Source organism: Oppia nitens, unplaced genomic scaffold (genome assembly GCF_028296485.1).
Source record: "Oppia nitens isolate AA-2021 unplaced genomic scaffold, nextdenovo-longstitch-racon4-pilon3 scaffold22_pilon_pilon_pilon, whole genome shotgun sequence".
NCBI classification, from domain to species: Eukaryota; Metazoa; Arthropoda; class Arachnida; order Sarcoptiformes; family Oppiidae; genus Oppia; species Oppia nitens.
Window position 1 is genome coordinate 775,001 of NW_026533202.1, and position 20,000 is coordinate 795,000.

Sequence of the window (20,000 nt, forward strand, 5' to 3'; positions counted from 1 at the left end):
CAACAAAAATTCATAGCACATGTAGTTTTTTTTTAAGTTAGTGTATGTATATATGTGTGTGTGTGTGTATAGCTGTGTAAAAAATTATTATTATTACGGTACCTGACTTTCGACAAGCATAGCCATATCCATGAACATGTCGTGCAGTTCCCGTATACTGCTTTCCAATTTAATAATGTCCGCGTGTCGGGCCTCGATATCGGCCAGCGTTTGTTTGGCCTGTTGAGTGTCGGTCATAATCTTTATGATGGGTGAGGGGGGGCAAACAAACAAAAAAAACAATTAGATTAGATTAACCGTAGTATTAGAAAAACAGGTAATCAACAGATAGGGGTGGGAAAGGACAGGACGGAAATGGATGTCCACAAAACAAACATCACTTACTCCTTGTGTAAAAATAGCGGGATTTCCGCTTTCGATCATCTCCTCGAGTTCATCATTGGTGGTCGATCGACCGGCTGTTCCGTTCAAATAATAATAATAAGAGATAATTAGTGGTTATTATAAATACGACATACAATCACTACCATCATCAGCACCACTACCACTACCGACTACTCACTTATTTCTAACTGTCTCTGTATTCTAGCTTTACATCGGTCCCGATAATCGGTTTGTGTCTTATTATAATCGGTCATAACTTCGACAAACTTTTGCGATAACATCGAGTGCTGAGTCTTCCGGATTCTGAAGTCGGCGCTCATCATTGATGTCTGTTCTAATTGTTCTATATTTTGCTCCATTACTGATGGGATGGATAATAATGGACACAAAAAGAGAGAGAGAGAACCAATTAGTAGATCAAACAAAGACAACAACAAAAAAGTACAGACCTTTTAATTTTCCCCGTACTCTGTTGGCTGTCCTCTTGATTTCGGCCATCAGATCATCCAATTGTTGTTTGACTTCTGTTTACATCAACAAATGGACACAAATAACGGGTTATTGAGTTACAAAAAAAAACGGACACTTTTTTTCTTAAATCTATCGATATATTAATAGCCGATAATATTTCGGCGGCCAAACAAACAAACAAACAAAACACATACTATCGTCAGTTTGCGGTGCACTCAATATTGCCGAATGAATTTTCTTCACCTCCTCGACACTGGTCTGCATCTTCTCGATGTTATCGCGAATCTGTTCCACCTGTGATGTGTGTGTGTGTGGCAGAGATAATAGATGAAAATGAAAACATAACCCAATTAATTAGTGTCGGGATGTCTATTGAATTGTGTGAATCAAACCAAACAAACACTCACCTCCTGGAAGAACTCTTCCATATAACCGCCCCTTTCGTCCACACCGACGGCCACATCGTCGTCGTCTGTTTGGGCCTAACAGAGGAGTAATTAAAAAAAAAATAAGACATTAGATCCCGCATTAGGTGGTAAAACATGATCTCATCCATCAGCAGATCCAGTGGCTATCGGCTATGTATAGCCAACCAAAACAAATACTAACGGCTTTAAGCGCTGCTAATCTGTCTTTAGTCATGTCCTCCTCGTCGTCGTCGTCGTCGTCCTACACCTCCTCCTCCTCAGTGATGGTGGTGTTGTTGATGGCGGCGTCGGCGTCGGTGGTGGCGGTGAATACACAATCTTTCTTGTGGTGTGTATAGTGTCGATGATAATGATGTCGATAGTGGTAGTGGTGGTGATGATGGTCTTCGTCGTCGTTGTTGTTGTCGGTGATGGTTATCAATAGCCAAATCACATCCACAATCACAGACAGACAGACACTAGTAGTCTTGTTGTGGTCTCTGTGATGGTCTCTGTTGTTGTTGTTGTCGTCTCTCTCTCCCGACAATCAGTCAGTCAGTCATTCATTCAATGAATACATACATTCAGTACAGTGTCTGTGCTCTCAAAAGGTGGAGTACAGTCAATGTTAGGGTCACGTGACTACTATTACTACTAGTGCTATAACATCACTACTACTGGCGCTATACTGTTTAGTACTGATTGAATATACAGTACTGTAATGTAATGTATTATTATTATTATTATTATTATTATTAGTCAATAGTACTGTAGTTTAGTTATTTCAAGTCATTGGCGTCACAGTTATAGTAGTACAGTACTGCTGGCATTCAACTCACACATACATACATACACACATACATACACACACATACATACACACACATACATACACACACACATACATACATACACATACATACACACACACATACATACATACACATACATACATACACATACATACATACATACACATACATACATACACATACATACACACACACATACATACATACACATACATACATACACATACATACATACATACACACGCGCGCACACACACACATACATACACATACACACGCGCACACACACAGACATACACACACATACATAAATACACACATACATACATACACACACATACATACATACATACACACTGTATACAGTCTAGGATGGCCAAAACCCAAGTGTATACATTTTTATAATTTTAATTATTTATGATAGTTATTTTTATAAAATTTTATAAAAAAAAACTATAAAGCAGAAAATATTTTTTGTTGACATTTTAATAGACCTATTAACAACAATATCAAAACTAATTAACTAGATTAAGTTTTTATAAGCTATATATATATAATTTATATATATTGTTTTTATTAAAATTGATATACATATTGATTGAAATTGTTGTTTCATAAATTATTTATATTATAAGTTAATATTATACAACAATGACAACAAAAATAATCTAAGATTAAATAAATTTTATTTTATTATTATAATTATTAATATTGCAAAATGTATTAAATGATAACAGTTTAAATAGATTTATTTATTTTTTAATAAAAAATTAAGTTTTATTATTTAAAAAATATTAGGAAATATTGTCCAGGTTAGATTTTTAGACTATTATATTTGGTCACACTTTATTGTATGTATGTGTGTATGTGTGTGTGTATGTATGTATGTATGTGTATGTGTGTGTGTGTGTGTGTATGTATGTATGTATGTATGTATGTATGTATGTATGTATGTATTTATGTATGTGTGTGTGTGTGTGTGTATGTATGTATGTATGTATGTGTGTGTGTGTCTATGTGTATGTGTGTGTCTATGTGTGTGTATGTATGTGTGTGTATGTATGTATGTGTGTGTATGTATGTGTGWGTGTGTGTGTGTGTGTGTGTGTGTGTGTGTGTGTGTGTGTGTGTGTGTGTGTGTGTGTTATACTGTATAATAGAATCATTTATTTTTATTGGAAATTATTCTTACACTAAATTAGAGCCATTCACAAACAGTGTTACAATGTATTCTTATTAATCTATTATTTTTGTTTATTATATATATTTATTTACTGTATAAACATTTCTATGGGTTACCAATGTCAATTAATCAATTTAAATTAGTTGTATTAATTTTGTTTGTTGTTTTAATTATTGAATATTAATTAATAATAATTATTTTGAAAAAATTATTATTGCATAATGTTTATTTTTTATATTATTTTTACATAATTTGTTTAATTATATATAAGCATGATAATTTTTTAGAAAGTTTATTTCAATTTATCCGAAATAATATTTAAATGTATTTTTTTATAAGCATGATAATTAAAAATTCAATTTTATTATTAATATTTTTTTTAAATAAAATAAGTTTGCTAGTATTGTCAACAACAAAAAAACACAATTTATACATATGTTTTAGTAATAAAATTAAATATACACTTAATTTATTATACTTATTATAATATCAATTATAAAATATACTGTAATCAACTTAATAGTAATAATAATAACTTATTGATTAAAAATTTTAATTATTTAATTTGTTTTTTTTTTGATGTAAAAATAATTATTAATATTGGCTTATAATATACAAGATTATTTTAAAAGTTATTTAAAAAAATATGTATTAAACTGTAATTTTTATAATTCAATAATATTATAATATTATATTAAATATGAAATATAATAAGTATATAGTATGAAATTTATCTTAATTAATTATTTATAGTTAATTTCTATTAATATTTAAATGTATTTTATTATTATATTTTTTAATTATCTATTACATTTGATATTTATTAATATAAACATATATTTTATAACGCATAATCTATAAGATAATTCATATATTATATAATTATTAATAAATTTTTAAATTTATTATTAATACAAAAGTAAAAAAAATAAAACTATTTATTAATTATATGTATTTACTTATACAGTATATATATAAATTTTTTCTTTATATATCATAGTATATTTTTGCTGTAAATATTAATAAATTCAATAATAAATTACTGGTAATTAGTTTAACACTTATTTTACATTAAAAAATTATGATTTAATTTTATATTAAATTATACTAACTTATTAAAAATCTATATTTAAATATTTATATTAATAAGCTATAGGCTATAGCTTATACATGTACTCTACATTATTTAAGTAAATTATTATTATTTTTTTTAGCATTTATTAATTTATTATTAATTAAATTACATAATATTATAATTTACATAATTTCTAACTTTTAACTTATGTTATGTTAAAAATATATATATATTATATTATAAATTAATAATAATTTATTGTTGATTAACCGTTCATCACTTGAAATGTTTGACTGATGGCATGGAAAGGCGTAATTTTTCCGATAATATTCTTGTAGTCACCGAAATAGACGATCCGATAATTACCGTTAGGTGTACCCACAGGTATGTCCCAAATGATATCCACTTCACTGTTACCCAACAGTACGTTAGTCCGGCGCCACATAAATCTATAGACACATATTAATTATATGTATATTAATTATTATGATTTTATTTATATAACAGAATATTCTGGTGCTATATATATATACAATATAAAATAATAATAATAATAATTGTTTAGTACTTTGTTTCCCAATTGGCATCCGTGGCAATCACTTGCCATTGATTATCGGTATTTTGTTTAAACCGTTCAACTGTCAGGTAAGTTGACTCTAGTTTAAGATTATTTCGTGGATGTGCCCCAACAAACGTCACCTTAACCTGACTGCCCGTACGGTATGTGCTCTGGGGCTGTACGAGTACATCACCTAATAATATATATATAAACAAATTATATATACAGTATATAATAATATACTGTAAACTAAAAACTAAAAAATAATTACCAAATTTATTGAAAAGTTTAGGCGCATCAAAAATCACACCAACGTTGGCTGTTATCTGTTTGGACAACAAGTTAGGCATTTCAGGTCCCGGTGCTAGTCCGGTCTGTTTGACCATATTGGTGGCCAGTGTTACGTACTGTTGAATGTATGCCTGGAGAGTATGCGGTCCATACATAGTGGATCCGCCTTCGTATCGTTGAATCTGATATTCCTCTGAAGTGGTCACATAGTTACTGTACGAGTTGGCCAGACCGGCAATGGTTACCCGAACTTGCTGTTGTTGGCCATTAGCGGCGAATACGTTTTCGATGGCTGTACGCAGCCGTCGACCAGCCATTGTTGTTAGCTCGCCGGGAATGGCAGCTATGACTACATCGTTACCGATTCGTATCAATTGTGTGGGCAATATATCGGGCGACCAGTCGTACGGAAATTTCATTTCGCCGATACTCAACAGTACGGCTTTCGGTTTCTGGCAATCGATCTGTTCATTGGATGGCTTTCCGATCAAATCTCTCACTAAATTCCATAAAACTGGTTCCTGGCCTTTAACTGTTCCCTGTGTGAACTGGTAGGTGGTGTGTATGTGTATGTGTATGTGTATGTGTATGTGTATGTGTATGTGTATGTGTATGTGTATGTGTATGTGTATGTGTATGTGTATGTGTATGTGTATGTGTATGTGTATGTGTATGTGTATGTGTATGTGTATGTGTATGTGTATGTGTATGTATGTGTTTGTGTGTATACATGTATGTGTGTGTGTATGTGTATGTATGTGTTTGTGTGTATACATGTATGTGTGTGTGCATATGTATGTATGTGTTTGTGTGTATACATGTATGTGTGTTTATATATATGTAATATAGTGTGAATATAGTGTGTAAATACAATTGATAACAATTTTTCAATTCAATTACTTATATAAATAGATAGACTTACAGCCGTAAATCCTTCGCCATCAGTAGTCCCGGCGCCAAACGAGTAGCCCAGTGCTGGTTTGCATGTCTTAACGGACGTATTTGTCGCCAAATTTACCGTATAGTCTGACATATTAACCGTTTGATAGATATACTGAATACTTCCTCGAAGTTTATGGTCATTGCTAGCGAACAGTTCCTTAGCTTTCTGGTACTGTTTGTTGGCTATTATGGATGTGCTGTCAAACATGTCTTTTCCCGGACCAAAGGCAATACATTTATCATTCTGTTTAAGTTAAAAAAAAACCAGAAAATTAATGAGATTTTAAATAAATAAAAATTTAATAAATTTACAAATACCTGTCCATTACATGTGCTTGTAATGTAATCGAACGGTAGGCCAGTGTCGATACATCGGGGACCGGCAGTATTGGGCGAGGAGTCGCCTTCATTTGATTGGGAAAATATGGCCACAAATGGTCCCTTAAATTATATACTAACTATTAGTTCATTATATACTAGTATAAAATTATAAAATTAAAAACAAAAAAAAACATACCTTTCCCGGCAAATTTCCCGGATTATAGTCGGCCTCAAACAATAGGGAAGCGTAGCCTTTATTATCGCTACTAATCAAATGATTAGTATTGTTCATTGAGACGCCGTGTACGGCGTGCCAATTGATTAGTGCCAATGGCCTGCCATTCAAATCGGTAAACTTCATACTATTCATTGTCTTATCCGTATTGTATTTGTATCTATTAATTAACAGTAAAAATCAAAATAATTAATTAATTAGAAAATAAATATATTTATATATTTAAATAAAAAAAACAAAACATTTCTATGATAATCAATTGGGGGTGGGGGTGGGTGGTTGAGTACTAACTGATCCCGTTCCTCTTTGGGATTGTTATCATAACTGGCCGGACTTCTATTGATACTCGAGTCGATCAGTTCACCGGAGTTCCAGTAGATATAACCGGTTTGTAGGCTATTATGTGCCATATCTATACTCTAAACAACAATAATTTTTAAAATAATTATTAATTTAATAATATATATAGTCTTTTATTTTATAATTACCGTATGTACGCGCATATAGCCCCCCCACTAGCAGGTTTTTAAAGAAATAAAAATCAACTTTTAGTATGGGGGCTGTAACTCACATATACTCCCCCCTACTGTGGCTATATGTGAAGTAGTCGTGGGGGTAGGAAACGATAGGGGGATGGTTCAACATAGTGTTAATTTTAGACATTCAAAAACTTCAATAGTGTGTCTATTTGTGAATTAATTAAATCAAAACTTTTGATATGTAGTTCACTGTAACTCACATATAGCCCCATAGTTTTACATAATACCCCCTGAATGCCTTAGGGGGGGTCTATATGCGCGTACGGACGGTAATTATAATCTCATAAATTTTACTGTAATTTTTTTCTCTCAATAATAATAATACCTTAACCACACCATTGGCAATAGCATCGAAACTATCGTTAATAAAACCGCCGGCAGTAAATATATACAATAAATACTGATAGTAACCACCCGGTCCTGAATGGGTATGTATGGCACTGATCAGTACATTGTCGTGTCCATACAAATCGCCATATTTTGCTTTCAACGCCATAATTACCTAAAACATTATATATATATATATATAAACAATTTAATTATTGTTTGCAAAAATTTTTTGTTTTAATAAGTTTACTGTTTTTTTTTTAAATTTAATTTATTAAAAAAAAATAAAACATTTACTTTTATTTTGACAATATCTGCGACACCCTGTATATCGCAGCTAATATACATAAAACGATTACCCTTATTGTCGACCATAATCACTGTCCGACTGTATAGTCGCAAATGTATGCCATTAGTGTCCTGACCTAACATACCGTAACCCATCTAATAGTGATAATATTTTTGAAAAAAATAAATAATTATATATATATACTGTATATTTTAATTTTTTTAAAAATAAATAATAATAATAATTGCTTACCATATTTATTTCGGCTGCCGGCCCGGTAATATCGGCAATACCGGTACCAATTTGATACTGGTCATCATCATCATTATCGGCTACCGGTGCCGTATTTATACTACCGTTTAGTTTAGTATAGCATATAAATACTAATAAAAAAATCTGGTTTAAAATTTTCATTTTTTTCCCTCTAAACTACTATTTTTATCAGTTTAAATCAAATTAGCTAACTATTCACATATTGTATACTAAAAAATAAATTTATTTTATATTAGTTAAAAATCACTTAATTAATAAAATTTTAAAAAAAAACATTTGTTTAATATGTTTATATAATATATATGTGTGTTTAAATAAATGATTGTACATTAAGCTATTAATTATAATGACTAATGTATATATATATATATTTTATAAGAGATTTATTAAGGTATTTAATTTATTACTATAATATTATATTATATTACATTAAATATTTTATTATTAAAAAAATACACTATTGTTTTATAATATTAATAATAACTATAATTAATTTTTAAAAGTCACTAATAACATACGTAATTATTACAATCAATTATAAAATTTTAAAGTAGCTATAATATTAGTTATTTTATTTGTTTGAATTTTTACAATTATATATTTTATATATACGTTTTTTGTACTTTACATAAAAAAATTAATTGTTTTTTCTAAAATGTCTAAATTTATTTGGATGTACTTGTATTTAATTAATGATACAGTATTATAAACATTATAAAACAAAAAAAAATATACACAATGTTATAATATGAATACATGATGTAATTTTTGAATTATTTTGTTTGTATAGGATTTATAACTGTTTGATAATATTTAATAAAAATAATAATAATAATAATAAAACATATATTAAACATATAAATAATTTTTTTTTTAGCTAACTAGTAGTAGTAGTAGTAGTATAACCTGTTTTATTATAAAAATAAAATTTTTAAATACAATTAATACATCTATCGAAATAGCACTTTAATAATATTACATATAAATTTTTAATTGATATATTATTTTTTTTGATTAATTAAATAATTTGTTTAACTATAATTTTTTTTTTAAATAATTAATTTTATCATTAACAATAATAATGCAATTATAAATGTATAAAAGTTAAGTTATTAATAATAAAATCTAAATACTATTATGTAATACATACAATAATTTAAACAATTAATTTCAATTAATATTTTGCTAATATTACAAGATGCTTAAATAATTATTTTTAAAAAAATTAATTAATTTCTAATAAATTATTTTACAAAATTTAGTTTATTATTATTGTTTTATTTTGTTAAATTGTATTATTTAAGATAATTTTGTGTCTATTAATACAATATGTGTACTAAAAAAATAGTTTCTAGAACAATTTATTATAATAGCTATTATTTTTATTATTATTATCAATGTAATGTACTTAATGTACAAAGTTCAATTTATTGTAATTGCCCAAGTTCAATTAATTAATAAATAACTATAATAGTACAAATCAATACATATTTAATTAAATAATTTTTTAAATTTAAAAAATTTATTTATATAATTTAAATAATTAAATTAACTAGGTACATAATAATTTATAAATTATATATATATATATATACAGTATATATCGTACTATAGAGTAATAATAATAGTAAATAAAATATTATATAATATCCGGGAATCAAATAATAATTATAATAAGTAATAATATAATTATTGATTAATATATCGTCTAAAATAATAAAAATCAATATTGATTTTCAAAACCTTATTGTTTATAATATAAACTTATAGTTAAAAAGGGGATATAGATATAGATATATTAAAATACAATAAATAACTAGTAATTTAATAAAAATATCTATTATTATGTAATAATAAATGACATTTAATATATATTATCGATAGATAAGTGCAACAAAAAAAAAATGTTATTAAATATCTCTATGAAATAAATAAGATATAAATTAATCATAAAAAAAATTATTTTCTGATATATATAAATGTTTTTTTAAAAACATTCATTTTATTTCACATAAACATTGCTATTGATTGCTATTACAGTAACAGTTTATACATTACTGTAGTATAATTTTAATAAATTAATTTTAACTAATATATAAATTATTTAGCATTTATTTAGTCAATCAAAACAAGCAAACAATCAATATGAAAATTTTAAGCCAAATTTTTATATTGTTTTTTATGATTTATACCCTACTAAATGGCATATATACGGCACCTGTAGCTAATGATGCTGCTGATGATGACCAGTATCAAATTGGTACGGGTATTGCCGATGTTACCGGGCCGGCAGCCGAAATAAATATGGTAAGTGTGAAAAATATTATTTATTTAATTTAATTTAATTATTATTTAAATTATATATATATATATATATATCAATAGATGGGTTACGCAGTGGTAGGTCAGGACACTAGTGGTATACATTTACGGCTATTCAGTCGGACAGTCATTGTGGTCGACAATACAGGCAATCGTATTGTTTATATTAATTGCGATCTACAGGGTATCGCACAGATTGTCAAAATACAAGTAATTTATTTAATTTATTAAATTTTTAATATTAAAACAATATATATATATATTGATTGATAGGTTATTGAAGAGTTAAAAGCAAAATATGGTGATTTGTATCGACACGACAATGTACTGATCACTGCTATACATACCCATTCAGGACCGGGAGGTTTCTTTCAATATTTATTATACATATTTACCGCCGAAGGTTTCATTTCGGATAGTTTTCGGGCAATTGTTGACGGAGTGGTTAAGGTATGTATTAACTATTTTTTTAAAAAAAAAATTTGAAAAAATAAATAAATAATCGGTTAAAATAATAAATTTTTATTATTAAAAAATATTTGCTTTAGAGTATAGATATGGCACATAATAATCTAAAACCCGGTTATATCTACTGGAACTCCGGTGAACTGACCGACTCGAGTATCAATAGAAGTCCGGCCAGTTATGATAACAATCCCAAAGAGGAACGGGATCAGTTAGTAGACCCCCCCCCCACTTGCCCCACCCCAATTGATTATCATAGAAATATTTTGATTTTAAAAAATATATAAATATATTTTTTTCTAATTAATTAATTATTGATTTACTTTTAATTAATAGATACAAATACAATACGGATAAGACAATGAATAGTATGAAGTTTACCGATTTGAATGGTAAGCCATTGGCACTAATCAATTGGCACGCCGTCCACTGCGTCTCAATGAACAATACTAACCATTTGATTAGTAGCGATAATAAAGGCTACGCTTCCCTATTGTTTGAGGCCGACTATAATCCGGGACATTTGCCGGGAAAGGTATAGCTTATATATATATATATATATATATTATCGGTTAAACTATTATATCAATATATTATATCAATTTAAGGGACCATTTGTGGCCATCTTTTCGCAAGCAAACGAAGGTGACTCCTCGCCCAATACTGCCGGTCCCCGTTGTATTGACACTGGCCTACCCTGCGATTACACTAATAGTACCTGTAATGGAAAGGTATGTTAACTTGTATATATATTTTTTTATTTACTATAATTAATTTTTATTAATAATTTAATTGATTTTTTTTTAACTAACAGAATGAAAAATGTGTTGCCTTTGGTCCGGGAAAAGACATGTTTGAGAGCACATCCATAATAGCCAACAAACAGTACCTGAAAGCTAAGGAACTGTTCAATAGTACGGAACATAAGCTGAAAGGTAGTGTCCAGTATATCTATCAAACGGTTAATATGTCTAACTATACGGTAAATTTGGGGACAAATATGACGATTAAGACATGTAAGCCAGCGCTGGGCTATTCGTTTGCTGCCGGAACTACCGATGGAGAGGGAGCTAAGTTTGTATGTATTTTTTTGAATAAATTATTAATTTTGATTGTATTTAAACTATACCTACATCTATGACTACATTTATATCTACCCCTCAACGATGCCTACATCTATACATACCCCTCAACTATACCTACATCTATACATACCCCGCAACTATACCTACATCTATACCTACATTTATACCTACACTACATCTATACATACCCATAACTATACGTACATTTATGCCTACATTTATATCTACATTTATACCTACCCCTCAACTATACCTACATCTAAACCTACATCTATACTTACATCTATACTTACATCTATACCTACCCCTAACTATACGTACATTTATGCCTACATTTATACCTACCCCTCAACTATACCTACATCTATACCTACCCCTCAACTATACCTACATTTAAACCTACATCTATACCTACCCCTACCTGTATACAGTTCCATCAGGGAACACATAAAGGCGAAGAACCAAAACTCTGGGACTTTGTCAGAGATCTGATCAAAGATCCGTCGAAAGAACAGGTCGACTGCCAGAGTCCTAAAGCCATACTCTTGGATGTCGGCGAAATGAAGTTTCCGTTTGATTGGACACCCGATATAGAGCCAACACAATTGCTACGAATCGGCGATGTGGTCATTGCTGCCGTTCCCGGCGAATTCACAACAATGTCCGGTCGGCGACTGAGAGCAGCCGTACAGAAAACATTCGCTTCGAATGGTCAACAAGTTCAGGTGACCATTGCCGGTCTGGCCAACTCGTACAGCAACTATGTGGCCACTTATGAGGAATATCAGATCCAACGATACGAAGGCGGATCCACTATGTATGGACCGCATACTCTCCAGGCATACATTCAACAGTACGTAACACTGGCCACCAATATGGCCAAACAGACTCGTGTAGCGCCGGGACCCGAAATGCCCAACTTGTTGTCCAAAGAGATAACATTGAAACCGGGTGTTGTATTGGACGCGGCCAAGGCTGGCCATAAATTTGGTAATAAATTTTTATATAAGATATCTATTAGTTTTGATCTGAATTTTTTTGTTTACCGAAATTATTAGGTGATGTACTCGTACAGCCCCAGAGCACATATCATACGGGCAGTCAGGTTAAGGTGACGTTTGTTGGGGCACATCCACGAAATAATCTTAAACTAGAGTCAACTTATCTGACAGTTGAACGGCTTAATCAAAATACTAATCAATGGGAAGTGATTGCCACGGATGCCAATTGGGAGACAAAGTACTAAAACAATTATTAATAATAATAATATTATAACTTATATATTGATTAGATTTTTCGAGAATATTCTGTTATATACACAATATATAAACTAATTTACAACAAAAAAAAACAATTCAATAAATACTTAATTTTTGTTGTTGTTGTATAGATTTGTATGGCGTCGGACTAACGCTGTTTTAGGTAACAGTGAATCGGATATTATTTGGGACATACCTGTGGGTACACCTAATGGCAAATATCGGATCATGTATTTCGGCGATCATAAGAGCATTCTGGGACATATCACACCCTTCGAGGCCATTACCCAAACATTTCAAGTCCAGTCTAACAAATATTATTGAAGAAAAAATTAAAAATAATATTAAATACAAAAATTGATAAATACATAACAAATAAAAAGTTTTTTTAAATAATACTTTTTCAACAAAATTATTTAATTAATATTTAAGTAACAAATAGTATAATATATAAGTTTCAATGAAATATTAATTTTTAAATTATTGTAGTAATCATAACAATAGTAAACTATATATATATATATATATAAATATATATTTAGAAATTAATAATTTAATAATATAATAGTAAATTATATATAATTCACAGTTAATTTTTTTTAAATAACTGATTAATAACAACAACAAAAAATATATAATAAATAATCTTAATAATCAATTAATGTCAATAACAATAATAATACTAATAAAGATTACATAAAATTTGCAATAATTTTTTTTTTAATTAGACATTAGTTTTAGTGTTTTGTAGACAATAACAAACAAAAAAAACTATTTAATAATTTTGCAAAAAAATTGATAATTTTTCTTAATAAACATATTTAAAAAAAATATAATAATTTATATATCAATAAACTGTTTACAATAATAATAATAATTATAATTAGAAAAAATAATAATCTGTTAAACATATAAATCTTAATGTAAATAATAATAATAATTAAGTTATAGTTATATTAATTAGAAAAATAAGTTAATTATTTTTTAAATATAAAGTTTTGACAAACATTTTTTTGTGTTGCATTTCATTACATTTTAAACAAACAAACAAAAAAAAAATACCTCAAAAAAAACTTGTTGTAAATAATAATAATAATAATAATTAAATTATAGTTAACTAATAGATAATACTATTATCGGTAAGTAAAACATAAACAAACAAAAATAAGTCAATTAAAGTAGAGTTAATATATTAGAGAGAAAATAATTATTTTTTTTTGTTTTCACAAAAACTATTGAAAAATTTCTGATTAATTTAATTTAAATTAAATCAATGGATATATTGATGGATGGATCAGCTATTGTAGTGATATATCTGAAGATATCAATCAAATCAAATCAAATCACTTTCTAATGGGTGCTAAATAACAATTTTCGTACCGATGGGTAAACAGACCGAACTTGAACTGATAGAGTCGGACACGTTTTTCTTCGACAGTTTCGGTCAACTGTTCGTTTTCGGCCGACAATTCCCGACACTCCTGTTCCAGATCCAGTATTCGGTTCAACTTTTTCTGGCGACACTTTTTGGCCGCATCCCGATTACGTTGACGTTTGATGTCCATACGTTCCGAGTACGACAGTCCAGCCAACTGGCCTCTGGCACGACGTTTACGTCCAGTTGTTGTTGTTGTACGACAGTTGTCGGTCATCGAGTCCAACATTTCGTCGATCAATCGGCCGGCCTCTTCGGCATTCTTCACACAAGCTGGTCGAGTAGCTCCTGTTGCTGTTGTTGTTTGTAGTTCATCAGTAACTATCGGTAACTGAACTAATGGTGGTTTCGGAGTCGGCATCGGTAATATCGGTATCTGAATTTGTAGCGGAATTTCTAGTACAGGTTTCGGCTGTATTTGTGGCTGTATTGGTGTCTGAATTGGTGTGGGAATCGTTGTCTGCATCATCAATGTGTCCATCAGTTTCTGATTCGGCGATTTCATCAGTTGATCCAGTAGTATATCAATCGGTGTCGGATCCGGTGTCGGTTCCGGTGTCGGCACCGATGTCTCCATCGGTCTATCCATCGGTGTCGGCACCGATGTCTCCATCGGTCTATCCATCGGTCTATCCATCGGTCTATCCATCGGTCTATCCATCGGTCTATCCATCGGTCTATCCATCGGTCTATCCATCGGTGTCGGCACCGGTATATGCATTGGTGTCGGCACCGGTGTCTGGATCGTCGGCGGTGGTTGCGGTGGTCGCGTTGATACCTGTATTGGCGGCGGCAAAAACTCTTCATCAGTTGGCGGCCAACCTATTATAGGCGGCGATAAGCCTAAAATGGATGGAAAATCAAAAACATCGTAGTCGTCGCCAATCAGGTCATAGCCGCCGACAGCAAACGTGTTGGTGGCCATCAATGGCTTCCACATGTTGGGATTGTTGTCCACCATTTATTATTATTATATCGGGTGCTTATGATTAATATCGGCGGCTACGGCGGCGGTGGCGGCGGACAAACACACAGTTATATAGATAGACTGACCGAAAAAAAAATGTGACCAAAAAAAAGAAAAACTAATAGTAATGTTAACTATAATACAGTAATAGCTATAATATAATAACTACTATATGTAAGTACAGTAATAGTAATGTATTAATACTTTATATTAATTTTAAACTACTGTATAATAAATAATGTATTTTTTTTATTATTATTAATATTATTGTAATTACAGTATTAGGAGAGTTAGTGTAACTTTTTTTTTTTGCTAATCAAAAAATTTTGAGGTAAAGTTCCCCCCAATAAAAAATATTTTAGGAAAATTTATATATTAATATTTCATTTTATTAGTTATTTAAAAAAAAAATAAAATAAAAAATTAATCTAAATATTCATAGAAATAGTTAAAATATATATATATATATATTATTTTCCAATTATATAATATAATACCAATAAAAAAAACTAATATTGAAATTAGATTCACTCGGGAATTCCCGATTAGGAAAAAATTTGGGACATTTTTTTTTATTGGTGTTGTTGTTGAGTCAAATTTGGAGGAATTTACTGGAAACTTATGGCTGTATTATAGGGAGAGAGAGAGAGAGGGAGAGAGAGAGAGAGAGAGAGAGAGAGAGAGAGAGAGAGAGAGAGAGAGAGAGAGAGTTAGAGAGAGAGAGAGAGAGAGAGAGAGAGAGAGAGAGAGAGAGAGAGAGAGAGAGTTAGAGAGAGAGAAAAAAAAACTCTGAGATATAGAGAGAGGTTTTTGATTTTTTTTTGTGACTGTTATTTGATTTCGTCTCTCTATTGAAAGTACAATATATAGTACAGTAGAAACCATTATAATTATCGATAAGTCTTAATATGGCTGCCATATAGTGTGAGAAATATTTTTTATTTATTTATCTTTTTTTTCAAATTTTTTTTTTGGTTACATACATGTATTAACTAGGGTTCAGACACTAATTTCCAAAAAATCCTATTTTTTCTCACACTTTCTATACATATGTATATATATATATATAAGTTTTTACTAAATATTTATTATTTATAAATAAAAAATAAATATTCAAAGTTTTCAATCTTCTATTTATTGTAATAATAATTATAATTATATATAAAATTTATTTTCCTATCATTTTATTTATCTATTTATTTCGTCTATATTAATGTAGAAATTTGTTAGACGGGAGGGAACTTTCCTCTCAATACCCGAACCCTAGTATTATATTTTTGTTTGTTTCAAATATGTTGTGTCGTTTAAATCATTATCATATAATAATGTGTTATCAATTTACTAGTCAATGCTAATTAGTATTATTAAAATAAAAACTTTTCAAAAATTTAATTTAATGTAAATCTTATGGGATATATATATATATATATATATATATATATATATATATATTAGAAACACTTATAAGTTATGTTTTTTTATTTATAACATAAACTCTAGAAAAATCTAAAATTAAAAAATAAAAAAAATAAATTATTAATAATTTTAAATTATTTTACTCGCGAAACTTATAGTTTATTTTTAATTTTTAAAGTAATTTATTTATTTATTTTTTTTAATAAAAATGTTATATTATGTCCATGATATCTCCAATATAATAATAATTTTTAAAAAATAATTATATTTTAACTAGATGATATTTAAGATCACTTTAAACTTTAAATTTTTGTTTTACATTTAGTACATACCTATTTTGAACACTAGATGGCTATCTATTAACTATTATGGTGTTAGGTATAGTGTGTATGTATGTATGTATGTGTATGTATGTGTATGTATGTGTATGTATGTGTATGTATGTGTATGTATGTGTATGTATGTGTATGTATGTGTATGTATGTGTATGTATGTATGTATGTATGTGTGTGTGTATGTATATATGTGTATATGTATGTGTTTGTATGTATGTGTGTTGTAATACATTGTATACAGTATAGCAACAATATCAACGAAAGTTAATTATTAAAAATTAAATAGTTTATAATTAATTAAAAGTTTATAATTTAATAAATAAATAAATAATATTATTTTGCAATAATTTTAATAAATAGATAATTAATTTTTTTTATTAAGATTGATTACATAGATTATTTGTTATTATTAAGATTTGAATATTTGAATTATTTTTATTTTTTTAGAGAGAGAGAGAGAGAGAGAGAGAGAGAGAGAGAGAGAGAGAGAGAGAGAGAGAGAGGAAATGCTATATAAATCAAATATTACTATATTATTATTATTATTATATTAAAAGATTTATAATCAAAAAAAAAATTAAGCCTTTTATATATGTATTTAATATTAATAAAATGTAAATAACTGTGAAATATATGAATGAAATATATTTAGTCAGTATATATATAGTTATTTTGTTATATATTTATATAGTATTAAAATAATGATAATAATATCGTGTGAATTTATGATTAAATTTAAATTTGATTTACAATCGTCTGAGAGAGAGAGAGAGAGAGAGAGAGAGAGAGAGAGAGAGAGAGAGAGATAAAGATAAAATCAATCATTTTATATTAATCATACATAACATTTATATTATATATAGCGGGTATAATACAATTTATTATGATTTACTGGTTACTGTCATAGACACTGTGTTATATATATACTTTATATATATAAGTTTGTTAATATAAATATAATAAATTAATATAAATTATATACAAAATACGATAATACTATAATATACGATATATATATATAACAGTATATTTAAGAAATTATTATTTTCTCATTGCATTTAATACTTGTGAACACATAAAAAAAAATAAAACAAAAAAAACAAAATAAATTAATGCAGTTATAATGCTATATATATTGTAACTATATATATAGCTTATATGCATTATATTACACACACACACACACATTCACACACACACACACACACACATAGAAATAAATAATAAGCAATAAATCTTATAAATAAAAAAAAATAAAAGATATATATATATATATAACAATATTTTATTTTCTATAATATAAGAAATTTTTATATATATAATAAAATTTTATGAAAGCTATTAATTTGTGTGTATGTGTGTGTGTGTGTATGTGACATACACACATAAAATACAGCAATAAATTGCTATATATACAGACACTTATATATAAACTTATATAACATATATTAAGTACTGGTATATAATAATAAATGGATTGCAATTGAAAAATGAGAGATTGAGTGAAACAGTGAAAACAGAGAAAATAAATCATCATTTTTATGATATATAAAATGAAAATCAAAGTGAAATATATATATATATATATATAAAATAGTATTGTATTGAAAGCAGCCATAAAAGTCGTAAAACTAATGGACGGATACAACACACACACAAAAAACAATTTAATAGGACAGGGAGTGAGTGAGTGAGTGAGTGAGTATGTGATTTGCCATACAGATTGTATGCTTGTATGCATGTGTTTGTCTATTAGTGTGGTGGGTGTGTGTGTGTGTGGATTATTATGGGTGACAATTGTTAGGCAGATCTAGGTCTATGACCAGAGAGAGAGAGAGAGAGAGAGAGAGAGAGAGAGAGAGAGAGAGAGAGAGAGAGATAGTTTAACTATAAGTTTTAAATGGTTTTTATTGCTCCAGAAAAAAAATAAGAAATAAGATGCCAATCATTTCCCAAATGGTAATGAAAATGCTAGTTAAGAGAGAGAGAGAGAGAGAGAGAGAGAGAGAGAKAGAGAGAGAGAGAGAGAGAGAGAGAGAGAGATAAAGAGAGAGAGAGAGATAAAGAGAGAGAGAGAGAGAGAGAGAACCGGGCGATAAAAACAACGACAAAATTTATTGGTTTCACTTCACAAACGATTCACACAAGCGCTTAACGATAGGACGACAACCATATATTATATACATATATATAAAACTGGTGCCCATCGTTAAGGTTAGGGGTGATGGATGGGGGGTAGGAATGGGAAGGGTAGGGAAGACACATACACACACACACACACAAACAGTCATATAACATAAGGATATAACATATATACCGTAATACTGTATATAAATTATAACATTTGTATTGTATATAAATTATATAACATTTGAAGTTTCAAGTAATAAATTGAGTGCCGAGTGCTGGTGTGTGTGTGTGTATGTATGTATGTGTTGTTGTTGTTTCATCACTGGGTATCGCCTAATAGTAATTCAATTGGGGTCAGCCAACCATTTAAGAATTGATGACTTCAGCGCTAAATCTCTCTCTCTCTCTCTCTCTCTCTCTCTCTCTCTCTCTATCCCTGTGTGTGTGTGACAGTTAATGTATATAAAACTGAAGAGAG

The 20,000-nt window shown here is 28.9% G+C and overlaps 4 protein-coding genes across 5 annotated transcripts in view; 1 reads left to right on the plus strand and 3 right to left on the minus strand.

The window, feature by feature from the left end:
- The window catches only part of LOC128953537 (syntaxin-like), a 5,982-nt gene extending 4,041 nt beyond the window's left edge, over positions 1 to 1,941 (minus strand). For both annotated transcript variants that reach the window (XM_054299024.1, XM_054299023.1), the window contains exons 1-7: positions 1,465 to 1,941; positions 1,263 to 1,337; positions 1,050 to 1,149; positions 834 to 908; positions 563 to 745; positions 385 to 458; positions 103 to 240 (exon numbers count right to left, since the gene is read on the minus strand). In XM_054299024.1, the coding sequence (XP_054154999.1) occupies positions 103 to 240; positions 385 to 458; positions 563 to 745; positions 834 to 908; positions 1,050 to 1,149; positions 1,263 to 1,337; positions 1,465 to 1,497 (678 nt within the window). In that variant the 5' untranslated portion in view covers positions 1,498 to 1,941. The remainder of the gene's footprint in view (positions 1 to 102; positions 241 to 384; positions 459 to 562; positions 746 to 833; positions 909 to 1,049; positions 1,150 to 1,262; positions 1,338 to 1,464) is intronic.
- Positions 1,942 to 4,597: 2,656 nt separating this feature from the next.
- Positions 4,598 to 8,156, minus strand: LOC128953485 (uncharacterized). The gene is made up of 10 exons (XM_054298966.1): positions 8,088 to 8,156; positions 7,844 to 7,990; positions 7,545 to 7,721; positions 6,972 to 7,099; positions 6,642 to 6,840; positions 6,443 to 6,565; positions 6,105 to 6,368; positions 5,163 to 5,730; positions 4,901 to 5,084; positions 4,598 to 4,781 (listed from the first exon to the last, which is right to left on the minus strand). The coding sequence occupies exons 1-10, from the start codon at positions 8,088 to 8,090 to the stop codon at positions 4,598 to 4,600; spliced, it is 1,977 nt and encodes a 658-aa protein (XP_054154941.1). The 5' UTR covers positions 8,091 to 8,156.
- A 1,962-nt stretch (positions 8,157 to 10,118) lies between these two features.
- LOC128953578 (uncharacterized) lies at positions 10,119 to 13,606 on the plus strand. The gene is made up of 10 exons (XM_054299069.1): positions 10,119 to 10,415; positions 10,494 to 10,640; positions 10,704 to 10,880; positions 10,979 to 11,106; positions 11,232 to 11,430; positions 11,504 to 11,626; positions 11,710 to 11,973; positions 12,412 to 12,970; positions 13,039 to 13,219; positions 13,371 to 13,606. Exons 1-10 carry the CDS (start codon positions 10,254 to 10,256, stop codon positions 13,561 to 13,563), a joined length of 2,133 nt encoding a protein of 710 aa, XP_054155044.1. The 5' UTR covers positions 10,119 to 10,253; the 3' UTR covers positions 13,564 to 13,606.
- Positions 13,607 to 14,390: 784 nt separating this feature from the next.
- On the minus strand, positions 14,391 to 15,858 carry LOC128953536 (cell surface glycoprotein 1-like). Its single transcript, XM_054299022.1, has one exon. It carries the CDS (start codon positions 15,633 to 15,635, stop codon positions 14,583 to 14,585), a length of 1,053 nt encoding a protein of 350 aa, XP_054154997.1. The 5' UTR covers positions 15,636 to 15,858; the 3' UTR covers positions 14,391 to 14,582.
- Between the last annotated feature and the right edge of the window lie 4,142 nt (positions 15,859 to 20,000).

Coding starts and splice junctions, on each gene's coding strand:
- LOC128953536 (XM_054299022.1), bottom strand. CDS start 15,635: ATGGTGGACAACAATCCCAACATGTGGAAGCCATTGATGGCCACCAAC.
- LOC128953578 (XM_054299069.1), top strand. CDS start 10,254: ATGAAAATTTTAAGCCAAATTTTTATATTGTTTTTTATGATTTATACC. Junction 10,641..10,703: donor CACAGATTGTCAAAATACAA/GTAATTTATTTA, acceptor ATTGATTGATAG/GTTATTGAAGAGTTAAAAGC. Junction 11,974..12,411: donor ATGGAGAGGGAGCTAAGTTT/GTATGTATTTTT, acceptor ACCTGTATACAG/TTCCATCAGGGAACACATAA.
- LOC128953485 (XM_054298966.1), bottom strand. Junction 5,731..6,104: donor ATGGCGAAGGATTTACGGCT/GTAAGTCTATCT, acceptor ACCACCTACCAG/TTCACACAGGGAACAGTTAA. Junction 4,782..4,900: donor GATGCCAATTGGGAAACAAA/GTACTAAACAAT, acceptor ATGTGTCTATAG/ATTTATGTGGCGCCGGACTA.